General features: G+C 45.2%; 1 protein-coding gene across 8 annotated transcripts in view; it reads left to right on the forward strand.

The window, feature by feature from the left end:
- The window catches only part of DGKZ (diacylglycerol kinase zeta), a 232754-nt gene that overhangs the window by 122181 nt on the left and 93181 nt on the right, over window positions 1-17392 (forward strand). For 4 of the 8 annotated variants that reach the window (XM_056527641.1, XM_056527638.1, XM_056527640.1 and 1 more), the window contains exons 2-4: window positions 2023-2626; window positions 9006-9111; window positions 16056-16151. In XM_056527641.1, the coding sequence (XP_056383616.1) occupies window positions 2076-2626; window positions 9006-9111; window positions 16056-16151 (753 nt within the window). In that variant the 5' untranslated portion in view covers window positions 2023-2075. The remainder of the gene's footprint in view (window positions 1-2022; window positions 2627-9005; window positions 9112-16055; window positions 16152-17392) is intronic. The other 4 variants (XM_056527642.1, XM_056527644.1, XM_056527645.1 and 1 more) reach the window with 1 other exon arrangement.

Below are 17392 nucleotides of genomic sequence, written 5' to 3' on the forward strand. Positions count from 1 at the left end.
ACTGGGCATAACTGAAGAAAATTTCGTGCAGAGAGTCCATAGTGTGAACATACCCTTAGGGCAGTGTTTCCCAAGCAGGGTGTCTCCTGCTGTTGCAAAACTACAACTCCCAGCATGCCCGGACAGCCAATGGCTGTCCGGGCATGCTGGGAGTTGTAGTTTTGCAACAACTTGAGACACCCTGTTTGGGAAATACATCATGTTATGCATGCTCGTGTTAGACTGTCTGAACATGATGGGAGTTGTAGTTGTGCGAATGCTGGAGAGCCACAGGTCGGGAAATACTGCTGTATGGTATGAATGCTCTTGTCTGGTAATGAAAACCGTCTGAGCATGATGGGAGTTGTAGTTTTGCTTAAAGGATCAGGGATAAGAATCAGATCGCGTGGGGTTCGACCGCTGGGGCCCCCCGCGATCTCCTGTACGGGCCCCGGCAGCCCGCAGGAAGGGGGCGTGTTGACCACAGCTCGAAGCGGCAGCTGACGCGCCCCCTTAATACAACTCTATGGCAGAGCCAGAGCGCTGCCTTCGGCAATCTCCGGCCATATCGCTGTATTGAGGGGGCGTGTCGGCCGCAGCTTCGTGCGGTGGTCGACACCCGCTATCTGGCCAGTGAGTCGGGACCCCGTACAGGAGATCGCAGGGGGCCCCAGCAGTCGGACCCCCCGCTATCTGAAACTTATCCCCTATCCTTAGGATAGGGGGATAAGTTTTTCAGCGCTGGACTACTCCTTTAAGCTGGAAAGCCACATGTTGGACAATATTGCTGTATGTAATGCATGCTCTTGTCTGTTTGTGGAAGGCTGCCATGGCATGATGGGAGTTGTAGTTTGGCATCAGCTGTAGAGTCATAGGTTGATGAACACTGCTCTATGGTATGCATGCTCTAGTCTGGCAATGGAAGACTATCTGTGTATGATGGGAGTTGTAGTTTTGCAGAAGCTGGAGAGCCACAGGTTGGAGAATACTGCTCTACAGTATGTTATGCATGTTCTTGTCTGGCAATGAAAGACTCTGAATTGTCCACTTTTTTGGAATCTTTGAATGTTCTCTGTCTCCACATGTTGGATTTTCAAAGGGGGTAAACGACTAACAAAATTAGGGCACCTATGGAGGTTGGCACTCGTTGCTTCACCTCTGCTTCCTCACCCCCTTTGCTCTTCTTGTAGGGGCATTTCTATGCATGAATCAGGAATCGCAGGTTTATTAAAGGGGTACTCCGCCCCTACACATCTTATTCCTTATCCAAAGGAGCCATCTCCCCCGCGATCTCACTGCAGCACCCGACGTTCGTTTAGAGCACCGGGCGCAGCGATGGAGGCTCTTGATGTCACGTCCGCACCCCGCTCGTGATGTCATGGCCACGCCCCCTCAATGCAAGTCTATGGGAGGGGGGCGTGACTGCCGTCACGCCCCCTCCCATAGACTTGCATTGAGGGGGCGTGGCCATGACATCACGAGCGGGATGTGGCTGTGACATCAAGAGCCTCTGCCCCACATCGCCAGTCATCCAGCATGGAGCGAAGTGCACTCAGATGTCTGGGGTGCCGCAGCTGAGATCGCGGGGGTCCCCAGCAGTGGGGCCCTAACAATCAGACATCTTATCCCCTATTCTTTGGATAGGGGATAAGAAGTCTAGGGAAGAAGTACCCCTTTAATGCTTTTGGCCCCTTCCAAATAGGGCATGGCGGTAGTTAATAATATTCTGGTAAGTAATGGGGCAACCTCTTGGGACCTCATGGACCAGTTCTTTATAGTAGAATTTTAGGTGGTAGATTTAGCATTGCAGTCCTCCAGTGCTGAATAGTCTACAGATTATTGATTCATTTAATCCTGATTTCATGGGTGGCTATGTAAAATTATGCAGAGTCTAAATATAGAGCGTCTGTAATTTCCATGTTTAATTTAGAATTGATGAATTTTACGTGCTTGGGGTTTTACATCGCTCCTCTGTATATCACATAAGAGAAGCGACGGCTTGGTATTTGCTGTATGTTAACATGGTGGTTTCTACGTCAACAGCCCCGTCCTCTGCTGACCCATCCGCACCATACCCCTTCCAAAACGGAAACAACATGGAGACATTTTTTAAAAGGCACTTTAAGAAGAAGCCCGCACCTCCCCCTTCTGAAACATTCTGCCCCCCGACGTTGCGGAGGTGTAGCGTGGTCATAACCACTGGCAAGGCTCGCCGTAGATCCAGTGCTGGTTTGGCTTCTACCACCCTCTCTATGCAAAGACGCTGTTCTGCGACTCAGTTGCCAGCTCTCCCTCTTGGCTTGGCTACTCCAGGACGTGGGGGGAGGAAGGATGGGCGCCGGAGGTCAAGTACGACCACCCCAGGACTCAGTCCACGATTTGCTGTACAGAAAAGACGCGGGGGAAAGTTGAACGGCATTGATAGTCAGCTCTTGGGGCCTTCCATGTTACTCGCAAGCCTTATCCAGATGAAAAAAGGACCAGAGACCAAAGAGGAAAACTCTGAGGAGGAGGAATTGGAAGAGACGTCTGAGGAAGGGACTGACCAGGAAAACAATTCTCCGAGCTCTTCTGCCATGTCCAGTAGCATGGAGATATGTGAACCTCCGCTCTGCACTATTGACTCCAGCACTGACCAACTAAAACTGTACGCAGGGGACAAGTAAAGGTGGGGTAGGGGGGGCTTTTTTGTTTTTGTTTTTTTGGCAATGCACCATTATACCCCTTGTTATATGCCAGAAGTCTAATGGCCACCATTACATATGATTGTTATGATACCTCCCGTCATATCATAAAGGGTGAACCCAGTACTTATGACCTCCTGACGTCCAGATGACAGGCCGTCATACAGTGAAGGAAAAATGTATTTGATCCCCTGCTGACTTTGCACATTTGCCAATGAAAAGGAAGGGTTAGTCTATAATTTTAATGGTCGGTTTATTTGAACAGTGAGAGACAGAATAACAACAAAAAAATCCAGAAAAACCAATTTCAGATGAGGTCTAAATTAATTTGCATTCTATTCAGTGAAATAAGTATTTGATCTACTACAGTATCAGCAAGATTTTCTGTCTCCCAGATGTCAATTATACAGGTTAGGCCCCTTTTCAAACTGCCTTTGGTCCTCATCGGGAGCGGGCGTCAGTCTTTTTTTTTTTTTTTGTTCCTGACTTTAACGGCTGTTCTCAGGATGGAGAGCAACGGCCAACCACTGGTCCCAGCGACTCCCAATTACTACTATGGGGTCCGCCAGGCTCCGTTATGAATAGCAAGAGAAAGAGACGCACTAACGTACTAACGGTAGTGTGAAAAAGCCTAAAAAGCTGATATTAGGAGCACTTTTTTAAAGGGAGTGCTCCTAATCTCATCTTGTTACCTATATAACCTGTCCACAGACGCAATCGATCAGATTCCAAACTCTCCACCATGGCCAAGACCAAAGAGCTGTCCAAGGATGTCAGGGACAAGATTGTAGACCTACACAAGGCTGGGATGGGCTACAAGTCCATCTCCAAGCAGCTTGGTGAGAAGTTTACAACAGTCTGTGCCATTGTTCACAAATGGAAGAAACACAAAATACCTGTCAATCTCTCTTGGTCCATGTAAGATCTCACTGTGTGGAGTTTCAATGATCAGGAAAACAGTGAGGAATCAGCCCAGAACAACACAAGAGGATCTTGTCAATGATTTTAAAGGGGTATTCCAGGAATCAAAAAACAGGCCTTTTTTCTTTCAAGGACCGCACCCTGTTTGTCTCCAGTTTGGGTGTGGTTTTACAACTTGGCTCCATTCACTTCAATGGAACTGAGCTGCAGAACCACACGGAAACTGGAGACAAACAGGGAGAGGTCTTTGAAAGGAAAAAAGGCCTGTTTTTTTATTCCCGGAATACGCCCTTAAGGCAGTACTTTTAGTGCCTTGGGGAGTGGTGACTTTGAGGTGCCGAAACTCGCTGGGTGTAATAGCTTACTGAGTGAATGCACTGCACCACACTCTCTTCACCTTTTGGCACTCACCCCTTTGATTCCTGGCCTTCTGGCTACGATCAGAGAAATTTTTATAGATCCTTCTGGATGTCCGGGCCATAACTCATGGCACACATTCACTTATTAATTTTTTGGGCTTTTTGATCGCTGTGCCACTTTATGCGTGTTTGTTCGTCACTAGGATTTGTCAGGATGCGGTAACGCGGCCATTGGTATACGGCTCTGCGGAGAAGAGCTTTGCGATGGACCGCATCCTCGTGCATGCTTTTTTGAGTGTAACACGTTTGCACTTTTTTCTTGCACGTCCTTTGGCTCTGATAAAAGACATGGTGGAGAGTTTGGAATCTGGTTGAGTTCTTCTATGGACAGGTGTCTTTTATACAAGTAACAAACTGAGATTATGAGCACTCCCTATAAGAGAGTGCTCCTAATCTCAGCTCATTACTTGTATAAAAGACTCGTGGGAGCCAGAAATCTTGCTAATTGATGGGGGATCAATACTTTTTTTCACTAAATAAAATGAGAATAAATGTAAAACTTATTTCAAATGTGTTTTTCTGTATTTTTTTGTTCTGTATTTTGCAGAGAAATGAAGCATGGTCAGAAGGGAGTGATTCCGATAATATATTGCTGTATTATAGAATTGTTCTTAAGTGAAGCGAATTGCACCCACACAGCAGCCCCTTTACATGGCATCCTTGCAGTTGTACAGAAACGCTAAGGGAGGGCTTGAAACCATTGCCCCATGCACCCAAGATTTTTTTTCTAATTTACTCGCCAACATTCATTGTGGCACAAGTAGGGGAGAAATAAAAACCGCATGTAAAAACTATATTCTTGTATTGCATTGTGGTACTGTGGGTAGCATTCCCATACAAACACCTAGATCGGGTGGTAGTACCCATGGAAGCTGCAGGCGGCCACACAATGTTGTACTACATGGCGCCCCTTACATTGAATAGGCCTCAATGTAATGGTTGAGCCCTCCAGACCTCCCCACTATTCATATACCCTATTTTAGAATCTCCATCAGAAATGTTAGGGCCCCATACTGCCAGACCGTCCAGACAATGCAGGGGAAGGGGGCTGAGCCAGCAACAAAGGGCCCTTTTTTTGTTTAATTTGGCTCCAACCCCTGCCCTATTGGGGCAACCAGTGTCGTTTGACCAAGACCGGTCTGGATTTTCATGGGGCCGTCCTGCATCTAGAACAACACAGGGCACTGCTCGTTTTAATAGGAAATTTTTGGGCATTCCTTGCAGAATGTGGATGAGGGAGGCCTTGACAGTCCTGTGATTTGGGGGGAACCCTTTAGTGAGTGTTATTTTGCCCACCACAGAGCTGGAGAAATGTACCCGATAAGCCTTAAAATGTATAACTGATCCACTAACTTGAAAGCCATGTTGGCTACTCCACTAGTCTAGTTGGCTTAGATCAAGGCTCTCCAACCTGTGGTTCCCCAGCTGTTGAAAAAATACAGCTCCCATCATGCCCTGACAGCCTTCGGCTGTCAGGGCATGATGGGGGCTGTAGTTTTCCAACAGCTGGGGAACCACAGGTTGGGGAATGCTTCCTTCAAAGTACTTGGCTTTAAAGGGGTGCTCCCCTGGAAAAAAAAATTTTTTAAATCCCCTGGTGCCAGAAAGTTAAACAGATTTGTAAATTACTTCTATTTAAAAATATTACTCCTTCCAGTACTTATCAGCTGCTGTATACTACAGAGGAAGTTCTTTTCTTTTTGAATTTCTTTTCTGCCTGACCACAGTGCTCTCTGCTGACACCGCTGTCCATTTTTGGAACTATCCGGAGCAGAATAGGTTTGCTATGGGGATTTGCTCCTACTCTGGACAGAGGTGTCAGCAGAGAGCACTGTGGTCAGACAGAAAGGAAATTCAAAAAGAAAAGGGACTTCCTCTGGAACATACAGCAGCTGTTAAGTACTGGAAGGATTAAGATTTTTAAATAGAAATAATTTACAAATCTGTTTAGCTTTCTGGCACCAAGTGATTTAAAAAAAAATGTTTTCCAGTGGAGTACCCCTTTAAGTCACCGATTTTGCCTGATACAACCCCTTTAAAGGAAGTCCGATGCTTGTGGTTACCTCAGGGTTCCCGTTCGGGAAGCGCCCTTTTATTTGTTTAACTTGGAGCATTCATATTGGTGTTTGACAGCACACCTTCTCCGCTTACCCTTTAGCTCTGTTTGGCACAGTCCTATCTTTAGAAAGTGATATTTGAGTATGTCTTTTTTTTCTCCCCCTCCCCGGCATGCAGAACCCAAGGGGGTTGTCTCATTGTTTATTTTGGCCTTAGATAGTGTTCAGCGCTGGCAGTATTTGTGGGCACCTGCGTAATATCTCGTACGGGAGCAGGAATGTTATACCCTGACGCCAGATCTCTGTACAAGATATTTATAGGGTTAAAAATAAAACAAAACGTCCTGTTTTTGAATGTAATGTGGATTAACATAATGACAAAATACATAGAACAGGGCCTCCAATCATCAAAAATGTCTGACAGAAAAATTTGCCTGGATGTCCATAGCAACCAAATCACATGACCACTTTCATTTTCCCAGAGCAGTAAAGAAAATAAAAGTTGAGCTCTTGATTGGTTGCTATGGCCAATATCCCTCGTGCTTCAGCTTCTTATTGGTATGTTCTAATACTTGTATCGATGCCGATACCATAAAAAAAATTCCTCTAACCTTTCCTCCATAAAATGAGAACTCTTCATCATTTGCTCCAATATCCAGAGTGGTGCAGGACCTGCCACGTGATGACATCACTTCATCATGTGGCAGGTCCTGCATCACTCCATCTTGCAAGAGAAGGTCCTGCACCACTAACAGAGCGAAGCATGCAGAGCCCTCAGCGCGGCAGTGTAGGGAAGATGAGTGGGATTCTTTTCGAGGGGGCATATTGAGGGAAATGGGGGGGGGGGGGGCGGGCATCTACCTAATATGAGGTTCCCTACCTAACCACTGGGGGCTTCTACTTAAAAGGGGTTGGGGGATACCCTAAAAGGGCAAAATTACCTAACTACATACTGGGGGCTTTTAACTAATAGGGAGGATTCTCTAACTAATTCTAAGGACTTTTTACCTATTCCCCCATTAGGTAAAAGTCCTTAGAATTAGTGATATTCCTTCTCATTCTAAAAGTAATAAAATTAAATAAATGCCACCTCAGATGAAGACTGGAGGCTTCTACCTACCTACCGACTGGAGGCTTCTACCTAATAGGGGAATTCCCTTTCTACTTACTGGGGCTTTTACCACATAGGCGGCATTACCTATCTACTGGTGGCTTCTACATTTATTGGGGGGTTCCCGACCTACTGGGGGTTTCTACCAAATAAGGGTTTTTTTTTCTACCTACTGGGGGCTTCTACCTAATAAGTCGGATTAACCTACTCAACTACCGAGGGCATAGCTTAATTGTGATTGTCAGCGAGAGCCTTATATTTGATTTTCGCACTGGGCCACCTCTGCTGTCACATGACTTAAAAAAGTATTGGTAATTCTTATCAGTGAGTACTTAAAAATAAAAAATCAGTACTCATACTCGTTTAGTCTTAAACCTTGGGGTGAATTTGCTGGGACGTCCAGTCCTCAGATTATTTTACTGTTTTGAATGAATTCCGAATTGTGAACAGTCTTTCTCACTGTAGAATGATGGACTTCGTATTGTTCATAAATAGCCTTATAAACCTTCTCAGATCGATGGGCAGGAACATTTGCTTTCCTAAAATCATTGCTGATCTCTTTGTTAAAGGAGTACTCCCCTGGAAAAACTTATTTATTTGAAATCAACCGGTGCCAGAAAGTTAATCAGATTTGTAAATTACTTCTTAATCCTTCCTGTACTTATCAGTTCTTGAATGCTCCACAGGAAGATCTTTTCTTTTTGAATTTCCTTTCTGTCTGACCACAGTGCTCTCTGCTGACACCTCTGTCCAATTTAGGAACTGTCCGGAGTAGGAGCAAATCCCCATAGCAAACCTATCCTGCTCCGGACAGTTCCTAAAATGGACAGAGGTGTCAGCAGAGAGCACTGTGGTCAGACAGAAAGGAAATTCAAAAAGAAAAGAACTTCCTGTGGAGCATACAACAACTGCTAAGTAGAGGAAGGATTAAGATTTTTTTAATAGAAGTCAATTACAAATCTGTTTAACTTTCTGGCACCAGTTGATTTAAAAAATAATAATAATAATAATAATATTTTCCAGGGGAGTACCCCTTTAACACACATGTGAATGCTGCCAAAACTACTTCTTTTAAGGAGGTGCTAAAATGTGTTGATTTTTCAGTTAATTAAGGACATTTGATTAGCAGCACCTGCCTAATAATTACCCTCTTAATTCCTAGTTTTTGGTAAAATAAATAATGACGCTGTGTAGTTTGTCATGTGTTCTTTATCTGAGGTGGCATTTATTTAATTTTATTACTTTTAGAATGAGAAGGAGTATCACTAAGGTATTCCCCCACCGATCCTGGGTTAAAAATAGGCAACGCGGTACCCAATCCTCCGGAAATACAGTGCTACTGCTGCCCCTTCGTTCTCCAGAGGTTGGATGCCCATTGCCATTTGCTTTATGAGATGGGAATGACCTTTTAAAGGAGTATTTCTAGACATATCACAGCCTCAACCAACATAAATGCAGACCAGCAGGGGACCAGGGACTGGCACTGCCGGAGCAGTGGGGGATGAATAAACGCAGCAGATACTAGTCAGATGGGATGTAGATGTTTTGTATGGAGCCATTAGGGCTACGCATGGTTTCCATAATAAAAAAGTATACCTGACTGGTTAATCGTTACACCATATAGAGCAGCGGTCCCCTTACTGACGACCTCCCAGATGCTGCAAAACTACAACTCCCAGCATGCCCGGACAGCCAACGGCTGTCCGGGCATGCTGGGAGTTGTAGTTTTGCAACATCCGGAGGTCCACAGTTTGGAGACCACTGGTATAGACTACAGAAGTTGATTGTAACTTCGTCTTTAAGCAATCTCAGATGCATCTTATCTGTCTTACAGAAAAGCCATTGCCAAATCTGGAGCCCAACATCTCACACCTTCGTCCTCATCCAGCGTGGTGCACATTGACTCCAAAACGAACATTCGCAGTACCGTGGACTGGAGTGTAAGTATTTTTTATATCGTTGGTGTCCGCCCCCTTCACCACCCCCCCCCCCCCCCCCCATCGCCCAATAGGTCAATGTCTGTGGCACTGCTGGAGGTGGCGGTGTGCTATACTAGGCAGATGCCCGATTGTTGCCCCATTTAACCCACCAGCCTGCTGCAAGCAGACGTTCCACCACAGAATTTCGCTGGCTTAATGTCCGCAGTGTGAACGAGCCCTTAGTAATATGCTGGAAAAGAAGGGAAAAAATGGGACTTCCCGTATGGCCTCCTTCCCTGATAGAAAACTGATATCGTTTTCAATCAGGGAAGGTGCCATCCGGGAAGTCCCATTTTTTTTCTCTTCTTTTTCATTAAAGGGGTACTCCGGTGGAAAACTTTAAAAAAAAAAAAAATAAATCAACTGGTGCCAGAAAGTTAAACAGATTTGTAAATTACTTCTATAAAAAAAAATCTTACTCCTTCCAGTACTTATTAGCTGCTGAATACTACAGAGGAAATTATTTTCTTTTTGGAAAACAGAGCTCTCTGCTGACATCACGAGCACAGTGCTCTCTGCTGACATCTCTGTCCATTTTAGGAACTGTCCAGAGCGGCATATGTTTTCTATGGGGATTTTCTCCTACTCTGGACGGTTCCTAAAATGGACAGCGATGTCAGCAGAGAGCACTGTGCTCGTGATGTCAGCAGAGAGCTCTGTGTTCCAAAAAGAATAGAATTTCCTCTGTAGTATTCAGTAGCTAATAAGTACTGGAAGATGTAAGATTTTTTAATAGAAGTAATTTACAAATCTGTTTAACTTTCTGGCACCACTTGATTAAAAAAAAAAAAAAAAAAGGTTTCCATCGGAGTACCCCTTTAATCATACCGGACCTGGAGGTCACGGTCAAGGACGCCGAGGCAGCCACCCCTTTGGATATATACTCCAAGCGAGTCTACAGGCTAACTAAGGTGTTGTACTCTCAGTACACCACATATGGTAAGGTGCATTACTTGGCACTAATTATTCCAGCAATCACAGTGTTTCACTAGGAGCGCACCTTTGTCTTCCACTTCTACTTTTCAGACTTAAGGAGTACTCCGGCGCGCACTTTTTTCCTTTTGTCCCGTCCGGGCTGCAAAATAAAAGAAAACACACTTTCTCTTACCTGCCAATGAGCCCCCGGAGCTCCGGTACAGGTGTTCGGTCCCCGGGCTGTATTCTTCTTACTTCCTGTTAGCCCGGCACGTCACAGGGAGCTTCAGCCTATCACCGGCCGCAGCGATGTCCCGCCTCTGCCGGTGATAGGCTGAAGCTCCGTGTGGGACCGAACACCTGTACCGGAGTGTACCGGAGCTCCGGGGGCTCGTTGGCAGGTAAGAGAAAGTGTGTTTTCTTTTATTTTGCAGCCCGGACGGGATAAAAGGAAAAAAGTGCGCGCCGGAGTACTCCTTTAGTAATATGCTGGCCCGTTTATTCATAAAGCAGATAATGTTTTTTTTTGTTGTTTCAGTTTATTATAATATTATGTAAATACTGTGTAATGGACATGTATAATGCACTTTAATGATGCAATAAATGAGATGTATAATGAGCTTTAATGATGCCATATATGAGATGTATTAATGAATATGCACAAAATTTGTATGATTGTGTATTTATATAAACAATTATTAGTATTTAATTATTTTTTTTTTGCAACACTTGTATAATGTTATCAATACTTAATTAGTTACAGTATGTCTAAGTTGGGGAAGCAGAGATTCTCATAGGGCAGTAGGTCTAACACAAGTAAGTGTGAATGGTGTAGTGACCCCCTAATCGGGAACTGCTCACCTTCTTGGGTTGTGTAACGGACATAACCTTTATGCAGGAGTAACACAAGTGGTGCAGCCTCCCAGGTATCTGCACCGAAACATGCCAGCCCAGATATGCAGGGAGTCTTAAGAGGAGAAAGTCCAGGTTATCTGGCACAATCCACCAGAAGAATGTGACTTCATGAATTACGAGTATACGGCGTCCATTTTAGGACATAGTCAGTTGTCAGCCGTAACTCCATCCCGCGTCAGGCGAAACAGCATCCCGCTTCCTCCCTCAGACCAATCGCCGTCAGTCGCAACTCCGTCTGCCATCAGGCGAAACAGCGTCCCGCCTCCTCCCTCGGACCAATCCTCCATCAGACGTCAGCCACAACTCCGTCCTCCCACATCCGAAACTCCCTCGTCCAAAAGGCCGTCATCCCTCAGACGCAACTTCCTGCCGCATAGCAGGGCCGACGCTGCACGGCATGTATAGCAGAGTCGAAACTGTGAAACTTGCACGTTTACTACAGACACTACATGCTCTACATTGTCTGTATAGCAGAGCCGACACTGAATAGCATGTACAGCAGAACCCGTATAGCAGAGAGCCGACACTGACTCGGCTCTGCTACACTGCAGGAAGGTTTTTTGTCAGAGGGATGACAGAGTTTCGGATGACAGAGTTTTGGATCATGGAGGCGGGAGTTGCGGCTCACGCCTGACCGATATTGGTCCTAGAGAGGAGGCAGAACACTGTGTCACCTGACGCCGGACGGAGTTACGGCTGACTATGTCCTAAAATGGACACCGTACGAGTATAATATACTGTATTAGTAAACCATAAACATAATGCAATTCAGGTGTTACATGTGCAGCAGTCAGTGATTAAATCTACAGCAGGAAAAGAGCAGTGTTATGTGCTGAGTTGTGACTGAGGATCTTCACTGGGCTTCTCTGCCCATCACGTGGTGTTTGTCTTGCAGGAGGGTGGGGGCTTGTCTCAGTGAGAGGTTTACACAAAGACAAGCAGGATATGAATATGACGCCTTTCTCTCACTCCCTGCATGTAAGCAACAGCTGAAAGAGGGAAAATGCTCTCTATAGCTAATGAATGATATTTAGACAATTAAATAGGTTGGTGGGAGGGAAAGGATGGGCTATGGGTTTAGTTCCCCGGAGTACCCCTTTTAAGAGCCCCTTCGTGCCTGATGAAGGAGCTCCTAAGCTCTGAAACACGTTATTTATAAAGTCACAATTCTTCCGGTGGATTGCATTGGATATTCAGCAAACTTATTTAGTGTCACTAAAGGATGGGTCTTTTTATACCTGATATAACACACACTGTAATTCCTTTAAAAAAAATAGATCCCATTGAAGGGATTAAATCATAGCTGTATCACTTGATGGGTGAATAAACTGCTTTTCCACTGAAGCCTTGGAGTTACGCTTTTAGCTCCTTTACTACTTGGACGCATCTTAAATAGACTCATGGTCAGGTCTTTTGAAACTGATGAAGGGAAAAGAGATGAAGCAATGCACTCACCGTTCCTGTAGAGACGCTTCATATGGTCATTCCGTTCCGGCAGGTAGACTTCGGTGATGCGGGGTGCTCAGAGGCGAACAGCCGTTTTCGCGCGAAAACGGCTGTTCGCCTCTGAGCACCCCGCATCACCGAAGTCTCCCTGCCGGAACGGAATGACCATATGAAGCATCTCTACAGGAACGGTGAGTGCAAGCTTCATCTCTTTTACTTCATTGATTCAAGCTGTCTTGCTGTCTTTAAGCTTTGCACCCCGTTAGTAGTATTACAACTGGAACATCCGGCTGCTGTCCTGCTTGTTTGATTGAATTCCCTTACTGCTGACACATATGGAATTGCTCGATTGTGCTCTCTGAGTATCTCCTATTTTTCGGTTCTTTTAAAACTGAGCACCCACATTGGACTACAAGTCCCAGCACTGTGCCTCTCTGTGTTGTCCTGTGGATAGATGATAAGTAAACTCCTTTATCTGCCTTTTCTACCTATATTACAGTCCCGGAAAACCTTCTTAACAACCGCACCCTCACATATTTTTGTCTTTTTTTTTTTACCTTTTTGTTTGATCTTTTTATATTTTATCCTCTGAAGTTGTTTACACTGTTCATCCTTCCTCCATAGGGAGGATGGGTTATGTTGGGTGGCCGTTGCTGGATCCTAATCTTTTGGCTGCTCTTGGACATTGTGTTTTCTCCTCTGCCTCTGGGCTCTGTGTTATTTTATTCTTTCCTCTCCAGGGACCGTTGCTGAATGGCGTCTCGTCTCGTAACCCCTGAGTGTTTGGCTGGTGGTGGCTCTTTCTTTGGCAGGATTTACCGCCCTTATCAAACCATTGCTTTAGTTTGTATAGTCGGGGCTGCCAGGCAGCAGTATTTGTGTACAGGCTTCAGCTTGTGGTTTCCTGTGGCATTTGCATTTACTCATTTTTTGTACTATTTTCCCAATAGTGTTCTTAAAACTTTACTGCGTCCTATGTTGTCTGATCTGACAAAGGACGTGTCCAAGTGAAGGGATTTTTTATTTTTATTATTCCTGCCTTTATTGTCGGGTGGTTGTTTCTGTGCCGCTTTCTTAATAGTTTCCTTTTCTGGTTCTAGTTATATTTATGTCTACATCCTCTAAGATTGGTTTGTGCAGCTTTAGGGGAAGAACCTTTGAGTTTTCTCATAGTTCTGCCGCCAGATGAGAAGATGCTAAAGGAACAGACAAGTCTATGATGAGATACTTGGCCAGGATACTGGGTGCTCACCTCTTAACACCAGATCAGATTAGATGTAAAAAAATTACATAACATAACATCTCCTTGTAGTGATCTTCATCTACAGCCTGCATTATACTCTAGAGCTGCATGCACAGTTCTGCAGGCTTCAGAGCTGAAATCTGTCCTGTGCGGTGTAGTATAGAGGATCTCTCCTGTGTGGTGTAGTATAGAGGATCTGTCCTGTGTGGGGTAGTATAGAGGATCTGTCCTGTGTGGTGTAGTATAGAGGATCTCTCCTGTGTGGTGTAGTATAGAGGATCTCTCCTGTGTGGTGTAGTATAGAGGATCTCTCCTGTGTGGTGTAGTATAGAGGATCTCTCCTGTGTGGTGTAGTATAGAGGATCTGTCCTGTGTGGTGTAGTATAGAGGATCTCTCCTGTGTGGTGTAGTATAGGGCATCTCTCCTGTGTGGTGTATTATGGGGGATCTCTCCTGTGTGGTGTAGTATAGAGGATCTCTCCTGTGTGGTGTAGTATAGAGGATCTCTCCTGTGTGGTGTAGTATAGAGGATCTCTCCTGTGTGGTGTAGTATAGAGGATCTCTCCTGTGTGGTGTAGTATAGGGGATCTCTCCTGTGTGGTGTAGTATAGAGGATCTCTCCTGTGTGGTGTAGTATAGAGGATCTGTCCTGTGTGGTGTAGTATAGAGGATCTGTCCTGTGTGGTGTAGTATAAAGGATCTCTCCTGTGTGGTGTAGTATAGAGGATCTGTCCTGTGTGGTATAGTATAGAGGATCTCTCCTGTGTGGTGTAGTATAGAGGATCTCTCCTGTGTGGTGTAGTATAGAGGATCTCTCCTGTGTGGTGTAGTATAGAGGATCTCTCCTGTGTGGTGTAGTATAGAGGATCTCTCCTGTGTGGTGTAGTATAGAGGATCTGTCCTGTGTGGTGTAGTATAGAGGATCTCTCCTGTGTGGTGTAGTATAGAGGATCTGTCCTGTGTGGTGTAGTATAGAGGATCTCTCCTGTGTGGTGTAGTATAGAGGATCTCTCCTGTGTGGTGTAGTATAGAGGATCTCTCCTGTGTGGTGTAGTATAGAGGATCTGTCCTGTGTGGTGTAGTATAGAGGATCTGTCCTGTGTGGTGTAGTATAGAGGATCTCTCCTGTGTGGTGTAGTATAGAGGATCTCTCCTGTGTGGTGTAGTATAGAGGATCTGTCCTGTGTGGTGTAGTATAGAGGATCTGTCCTGTGTGGTGTAGTATAGAGGATCTCTCCTGTGTGGTGTAGTATAGAGGATCTGTCCTGTGTGGTGTAGTATAGAGGATCTCTCCTGTGTGGTGTAGTATAGAGGATCTCTCCTGTGTGGTGGAGTATAGAGGATCTCTCCTGTGTGGTGGAGTATAGAGGATCTCTCCTGTGTGGTGGAGTATAGAGGATCTCTCCTGTGTGGTGGAGTATAGAGGATCTCTCCTGTGTGGTGTAGTATAGAGGATCTCTCCTGTGTGGTGTAGTATAGAGGATCTCTCCTGTGTGGTGTAGTATAGAGGATCTCTCCTGTGTGGTGTAGTATAGAGGATCTCTCCTGTGTGGTGTAGTATAGAGGATCTGTCCTGTGTGGTGTAGTATAGAGGATCTGTCCTGTGTGGTGTAGTATAGAGGATCTGTCCTGTGTGGTGTAGTATAGAGGATCTCTCCTGTGTGGTGTAGTATAGAGGATCTCTCCTGTGTGGTGTAGTATAGAGGATCTCTCCTGTGTGGTGTAGTATAGAGGATCTCTCCTGTGTGGTGTAGTATAGAGGATCTCTCCTGTGTGGTGTAGTATAGAGGATCTCTCCTGTGTGGTGTAGTATAGAGGATCTCTCCTGTGTGGTGTAGTATAGAGGATCTGTCCTGTGTGGTGTAGTATAGAGGATCTCTCCTGTGTGGTGTAGTATAGAGGATCTCTCCTGTGTGGTGTAGTATAGAGGATCTCTCCTGTGTGGTGTAGTATAGAGGATCTGTCCTGTGTGGTGTAGTATAGAGGATCTCTCCCGTGTGGTGTAGTATAGAGGATCTCTCCTGTGTGGTGTAGTACAGAGGATCTGATTTAATAAACACATGAAATACAAATTATGCAGCATCTTTTATCCGTCTTGTTCTTCTTCTCTATATATGAGTAAATTGACAACTGGGCGTCACCATTTTTTGTCTATAGGACAGTGTTTCCCAACCAGAGTGTCTCCAGCTGTTGCAAAATTACAACTCCTAGCATGCCCGGACAGCCGAAGGCTGTCCGGGCATGCTAGGAGTTGTTGTTTTGCAACAGCTGGAGGCACGCTGTTTGGGAAACACAAGTCTATAGCCTTATACCTGTCACAATGGGACCCCCTCACTGCAGTATTAACCATTTGCAGTAATCTCTCATCTTATCACCTCTCTCGCAGGAGGCGGCTCTGTACGGTGATCACCTCTGGTTTGAGACCAACGTGTCCGGAGATTTCTGCTATGTGGGTGAGCAATACTGCACGGCGAAGATACAGGTATGTCCGGTGCTAGGTGGTCACAGTCCTAACCTAGGGTAATAGAAAGGAATTGTATGTAAAGGAAGTGCACTGTGCTAGTGTTTTGCAGCCAATAATAAACTGTTACACAGCATTTGATACATTTGAACAATTCACACCTAGGGGAAATTACCGCAGCACAGTCAACTTCAAACTGAAAGGAAAAGTGGCTGTGTTAAGTGCTACTGTATTACCTTTCTGACACTCTACTCACCCACTTATACCTTTCTTATTTTTCTCTATACAGGGCTGTATGAGGGCTCGTTTTTTGCGCCATGATCTGTAGTTTTTAACGGTACCACTTTTGCGGACGTGCGACATTCTGCTCATTTTTTTTTCTGTGTTTTTCTGGGATGTGATATGACCCAAAAATGTGCGATTTTGGACTTTTTTTCTTTTCTTTTTTTAACATTTAACATTTTCTTTTAATAGTTCTAACATTTCCACAAGTGGCGATACCGAATATTTGTTTTCCTCTTTTTTTTTTTCTAATCATAAAATAGGAAAAGAGTGTAAATTATAATATTTTTTTTTGGAGGGGAGGAGCTTATTCTTATTTATTAAAACTCAGGGCGTGCTGGGAGTCGTAGTTGTGTACCAGACACAGAGACACATTTTAAGGGCAGTAAGCCCCAACCTACGACTCTCCAGCTGTGGCAAAACTACAACTCCCAGCATTTCCTCACTGTCTGGGCATGCTGGGAGTTGTAGTTTTGCAGGCTATAAATGTCCCCATTAAAGGTGTACTGGGATGCATTAAAACCTATGTCAAGTGTCAGATTGCAGGAGGTCAGACCGCTGGGACCCCCCGAGATTTCCTCCATGGCACCCCGGCTCGCACCAGGAATGGAGCGCGTTGACCCCTGCACGAAGGGGCGGTTGACACGCCCCCTCCATGTATCTCTATGGGAGAGCCAGATGCCCTAATGCTGTATCTCCGAATTCTCCCATAGAGATACATGCAGAGGGCGTGTCGGCTGCAGCTTCTTGCGGAGGTCGAAGCGCTCCTTTCCTAGCGTCTACCAGAGTGCCGCGCAGGGGGTGGATCAGCGATCTGACACCGATCCCCTATCCTATATTTAGGGGATAAATTTGAATGCACCAGAGTACTCCTTTAGTGTTTTCAGTAAATTGCTCATATAACTTAGTCTACCCTGTGCGCCTTTTGAATGGATTTCACGGCTGAGTTGCTCTGTCCATTTTAGGGAATTCTCTAACAG

Source organism: Hyla sarda, chromosome 6 (genome assembly GCF_029499605.1).
Source record: "Hyla sarda isolate aHylSar1 chromosome 6, aHylSar1.hap1, whole genome shotgun sequence".
Lineage (NCBI taxonomy): Eukaryota > Metazoa > Chordata > Amphibia > Anura > Hylidae > Hyla > Hyla sarda.